This window comes from Apis dorsata, unplaced genomic scaffold (assembly GCF_000469605.1).
Source record: "Apis dorsata unplaced genomic scaffold, Apis dorsata 1.3 scaffold_486, whole genome shotgun sequence".
Classification (NCBI taxonomy): Eukaryota; Metazoa; Arthropoda; class Insecta; order Hymenoptera; family Apidae; genus Apis; species Apis dorsata.
Window position 1 is genome coordinate 664,538 of NW_006263721.1, and position 5,975 is coordinate 670,512.

The 5,975-nt window shown below is 45.6% G+C and overlaps 1 protein-coding gene across 10 annotated transcripts in view; it reads left to right on the forward strand.

Annotated features, from left to right (window-relative positions):
• LOC102671224 (serine/threonine-protein phosphatase 4 regulatory subunit 1-like) overlaps nt 1–5,975 on the forward strand; it is a 111,361-nt gene that overhangs the window by 19,408 nt on the left and 85,978 nt on the right. For 7 of the 10 annotated variants that reach the window (XM_006620146.2, XM_006620150.2, XM_006620144.2 and 4 more), the window contains one exon: nt 962–1,127. The exons of the other annotated variants lie outside the window; for them this stretch is intronic. In XM_006620146.2, the coding sequence (XP_006620209.1) occupies nt 964–1,127 (164 nt within the window). In that variant the 5' untranslated portion in view covers nt 962–963. The remainder of the gene's footprint in view (nt 1–961; nt 1,128–5,975) is intronic. 10 annotated transcript variants of the gene reach the window in all.

Consider the following 5,975-nt stretch of genomic DNA (forward strand, 5'->3'; position numbering starts at 1 on the left):
CCTCCGTCTCTCTGCCTTTCTTACACGTATCCTTTCGCCTCTCCGCATCTTCTCGCGCTTCCGTGGCTCGTGCGCGCCACCACCATCGAGAATCTTCTTCTTCTTTTTCTTCTTTCCGCTTCTTCTGTTTCTCCTCCCCCCCTCCTCATTCCTCTCGCTTCTTATCTCTTTTTTCTCTCCATCCTTTACTCTTCGTTCCCCTCCAGCGCAGGCAAAGAAGAGAAGAAAAATATCCGCGGATCTCCTATAAATTATCGTTTTACCGTCGAAACGGAGGAGGTAATTTTCGTGCCATTGCCCAACGAAAAAACGTAAAAACCGGGACAAAATGAATTTTTTCCTTCGTTGAAACGAAATTAAATCGAATCCGGCGCTGGATTAAAACCATTCTTTACGACTTCGAGGAGGCATCGGACCGCGACGAGAAAGATATCGAGCAACGTGCAATTTCGTTGATCGTGTATGTGTGTGTGCGTGTGCGTGTATGCGTGCAACTATTGGAAATTTTACTTTAAAAAAAGAAAAAGCAATCTTCCTTTTCTTGTTCCGCGGTCTTCTCGAAAATTTAATCATCCGAGGAATTTGCCACGATCGAAGTAACAACGGTTGACAAACTCGAAAGAAAAGAAGGAACGGAGGAAGGGAAACTCGAAATCAGGACCTCCTCTCACGCTCTTGTCACGAAGTCATTACGCTAGTCACACTCGTTCAACCTTTCTCTCCGGAAGCGCGCGCGATGGCAGAGAAGCGAATATTTGCGATCGATGCGAATCGGCGATCCATTTATCTCGTTGAACGGCTCGCGTACGAAAACACGATCGTACAAAACGTTGACACGTTTCTCGACCTCTGTATTAAGAAGCCATCCAACAGCATATTTTTTTCTTCTTTCCTCCCCCCGACGTGTCAAGATTTCGTATTTTTATCCCATTTAAATACAATGACGTTTTCGTTTGCTCAGCAATGGAGATTGATGAAGTCGACGACGATGATGTTGATTATAATCTGAGTCCTGACGCTTCCGGAAACGATATTTGCAATATTGGAGGAAGTGGCGACGAAGGTGGAAAGGACGAACTGCTACTGAAATTGCAACAGTACGTAACGTCGGACGCAAACTTCACACGGTGAGTGTACTCATGTACCCTTTGTTCATCTTCTTTTTTTTTTTTTTTTTTTTAATTAAGCGCGATAACGGTACGGCGTTGTAATCAAGTTAACCATTAGCTTATTTTTCTCGATACTCGTCTCCACGTCTCGAAATCTTTTATTCGATTTATCCGCTTATCCGTGTTTTTTACGTGTACAATACGGACAAGTTGAAGAGTGTGACCGTATGACAAGAGCGAAACGAGCGTATACGAAACAGCTTGCTCCCCTTGTCTTGTTTGCATGAAAGAGCGAAAAATTGATTGGCACGGTGAACGAGCACGTTTGTTAACATTTTTACCCCGACTCGCATTAACGCGCATACATATACATACATACATATATATATATATACGTGTAAAGATAAAAGATACTTACGCTTTTCGAACGTTTTCGAAATTTCTTTAACCTTCCAATACCCACCACCGAATATAATTGCGAAATCGAAATGCGAGACGAAACGTATTTCCATCGAATCGTTCGAAAAACACTCGAAGAACGTTTAAAGGAAGGAGAGATTCGGAGGAAAATTGTCGAAACATTATACATATATATGGAGTATGTGGAACATCGGCGTACACGGTATAAGGGGAAAATGTGATGTACACGTAAGCAGACATTGAATAAGACCATGATGAAAGAAATGCCTGCTCGTTTCCATGCGAAGAGAGAGAGAGAGAGAGAGAGAGAGAAAAGGAAATCTCTTTCGAAGCATCGGTGACTACCGCTATACAATGTAACGCCCAAGTCCTCTCGTGTTGGTTTCGCTTTTTCCGAGCATTGGGCCGGATGCGCTGTACCCAATAGGAAAGAGAGAGAGAGAGAGAAAGAGAGAAGGGCGCGTCCATAAATTCTCGAAGCGCCGGTAGTCGACGGTCGCTGTTTCTTCTTCGTACGACGAATCTCGCGTTGCTTCCCAACCTCTTCTCCACTTCCTCTCAACTTTCAACTCGAAAACGGTCGCTCGTCGTTTTTCCACCCTCTCTTCCTCCTCTTCCTCTTCTTCTTCCTCCCCCCCGTTTTGCATCCACTTCGCTTCAGTCGAACCTCAGAGTCTAGGTCTTCTTTGGACAACGACGAAAGAAATAAGCGGATCGAATTCGTTACTAAACGTTCACGATCGTAAATGAATAGCTTAAAACTGTTGCATATGCGATAGCAAAATCGTGAGAAGTCGTTTCGTTTAATTTTTATTTAATTTCGCGCGATAATTCTGCGAACTTGATATCGATAGAATTGGAGAGTATCGGTCTGTCGGTGATCGGTGGCTAAAAACGAAGGTTTAAAATCGGAACGTAACGACGACCTAGAGGATACGGAGGATAGCAGTCACTCGAGATTACCTAGCGTGGAAAGAACTACTACGATCGGACGTGACGGACCCTAGCCAAATATACACGGTGCGTCAGCGTCGCGGCGCGCGGCGTCGCGTCCTCCCTTCCTGCACCGACCAACTGCCGGGCGCCTCGTTTGAGGTCAACGTCATGCGTTTCTCTTCTCTCTCTCTCTCTCTCTCTCTCTCTCTCTCTCTCTCTCTCTCTCTCTCTCTCTCTCTCTCTCTCTCTCTTTCCCCCGCTAACGTTTCGGATGAGTGAACTTTGGAACGTGCGCTCGGTTCACCTATGAGTGAAATAGATCGTACGGTAAAATCTGACGTCGATCTCGCGGAGAATCGCTCGTTTTCTTCTTTTTTTTTTTTCTTTTCTTCCTCCTTCTCCCATTATACAATAATTCTTCGACGTTGGGAACGAGAGATTAGAAACGAAAGAAAAATCGAAATCTTCGATTTCTAATTGTCCATCTTCGTTCGAGAGAAAGAGGAGAACCGTTGATTCGTTATACGTGTGTATAATGTCGCGATTTTGCCGCGATTTCGAGTCTCCTTAATTGACACGAGTGATTTATGGACGCGTTGTGGCGCGTGCGAGCGCGATACGAGCCGGGACGGAACAAAGGGACGGAGAGAGTATCGGTATTTCTCGTTCTCGCTCCGATTCAACCCGATCTTGATCTCGTCGCGCGGAAAAACATGGTTCGCAGCTGGTCGAATCGAGCCGCGTTCGTTCAGTGAAAAAGGAGAGGAGAGAATCGCGAGCGGATTCCCCTGGTGAACCGTTCAAAACGGTCAAAAACGCGTTTCGCAACCGCGTTTCCATGGTTTCCGATTACAACGTGGGATTAGAAAGTTTTCTTCCTCTTCTTCCTCTTCTTCTTCTTCTTCCTCTCCGCGGAAAGATGGTATCTTTCGATTCGCTTTGCGAGTTTATCGTCGATCGGACAGGAAATTTGCGCAATTCTATAGAAATACGCGAATGCGATACGTAACTAATACATCGCATCGTATCGTAACGTTCGTGTCGAAACAGGGATCAAGAGGAGATCGATTGGATTGATATCTAGCCCGCTTTCGAGCCGAAAGTAGTAGCACGAATTTTCTAGACAGTCATTTCTGTGCAAGCAAGTATTACTTCACGTGCCCGATATTCGAATATCGAACGAGTCAAGGAATTTGCAACTAGTTTGCCGGTAAGCATAATTTAACACGTCGTTAAGTTTATAATAAGATCGGTGCGAAACGTTAACACCTCGCCGGTAATACGTTGTACAATTACGACGCGAACTTGGAAGGAACTTTGAACTACAAAGTTGCAAAATCTTCTTTTTCTTCTTCTTCCTCTTCCTTTCCTCTCCGTCCAACCTCGTTGCTTCGCCTCGTTTTCGAAACACCGGGAAGGTGGTAGAGGAGGAAGGAGGAAAAACAGGGGAGATGTTTCTGGCGCCGTGATGCGATTTCCTGGCGCGAGCGGTGCACGTGCGAAATATTCAGAAATACAGGCGCGACGCGCGACGGACCGGCCAATCGGGTTCATCGGCTATGGTGTGCGCCGCACAACGCGAGACGCGGTCGAAACAAAATACCGCTAAAATTAATCCGGATCTTGGGTCACGTCTGCAACGAGTCTAGACACGGCTCGAAACCGGTCGAAATATCGCGCGATAAATTGACTCTTCCTCTTTCGGATCGGATCGATTGCCATTACGCCGAGTTGTTCGTACGTACGTTCGTTTAACGGGAATCGTTGAAGAAAAATGTTGGCCGTTTTCTTGGGATAATTATCTGATTGGAATTAAAACTGGGGAGAAGGCCCATTGGATCGAAGCGGTAATAATCGAATGACGACCGGCCGATTCGTCTGCTCGTGGCAAGCATTTGCCACGTCATGCCTGTTCCACCGCTGCGGAGGACAGATAATGCGGACATTGTTCGGTGTGAACGCAGCCTTCGACCAGATGGCACAATTTTCCGATTGTCGTTCTCCTCCGCTTTTTCATCGTCGTCGCTCCTCGCTCCGGGTTTCAATACGCGCATACACGCGCCAACACGCGTATAGATGGAAACACGTACCGGCACAACGGTGTAGAAGAGTGAAGAGAGAGAGAGAGAGAGAGAGAGAGAGAGAGAGTGGGCAATATAGCGGGATTAGGGTGTTACCACGAGTATTTGCGATTTCGATTTACGTTCGGATAATTTGGTGATTCGGTTTCGATCGTTTGAAAAATGGCCGTATCGGGTATTACGGTCAGTGGGACACCACCACGCCTATCATCCCCGAAAATCATTCCTCCCGACGTAAACGAATCTACTCTCGAGGATCTCGAGGCCAATACGATTCCTCGGATGGACGCGGGAATTTCGATGCGTGATCCAAAAGCGAAGTACAAAAGATTCGATTTATGGAACTGGATCAGGATCGATCCAGGAAAAATAACTCGTTTTCGAATCGAATCTCGACGTTATTGGGGAACGTTGTTTGCGATAAAGAATAATTTTCGATCCTATATCGTATTTATTATTTTGATTAAAGTTTGGAATATTTGTGAAAATTTTCTTTTCACAAAAGCGTTCGAAGAGGAAGAATTTACTCGCAATACGCTTAATCCCATCGCTGGAAACGGTTGCGTCATCTTGCGCGACGTTACGTCCATCTAGGTATGCACTTTGATCCAGTTTTTTTTCCTCGTACTCGGCTCGTCGATCGTTTAAAATCTTCGATCCAGGAATACCAAGGTACAACTCTCTCGTGCGATTCATCGATAATCGGATGGTGGGAATAAATGGCCGCGATTGCCAAAAGACGAAACGTCGAACTTGAGACGGAAGATTAATTTGTTTTCACGAAACGTACGATACGAGAGCAATGCATGGTAAACGAATCTATTGTCTTAGGTCACGATTCGTAGTCGTGCACGAACGGCGCTTGCCTATGGAATAATCGTTGTATTGTTGTTCGATGATAAACCCCTATATCGCCTCGTACACTCGTCCTCGTCCTCGATAGTGTGTTTTTCCAAAACTCGAGATGCGTATTTAAACCTCCTTTTAAAGAGAACGAAACGCAGCGCGGTTTAAGAAATTAAACTCGATTATCGCGCTCAACGTCCGTTTTAATTTAATTTCAATCAAAACGCTCGTCCTCCCTCGACGTTTTCGAATTTCGAAAAATACATTCGGAGCTTTCTCTCGTATCTTCGATATATAAATTCGCGATAACGAGCCCCGACGATTAGAGCGAAGAGAAAAGAGACACGGCGATCCATTAAACTCTTAATGGACTCTGCGTTAGAATCCTTGTTGGGAATGGAGAAAAAAAGACGAATAATCGATGGAATCGAAGAAGAAGAAGAAGAAGAAGAAGAAGGAAATTGGGAATCGCGCGACGATGTATGTGCGTACGTTGGTCTCGCAGTAGGGTCAGATCGATACCGGTGTATCGTGATAAACGTTGGCGAGGACGGGGAGGGGGAGGGAGGAGGAGGGAGGGAAA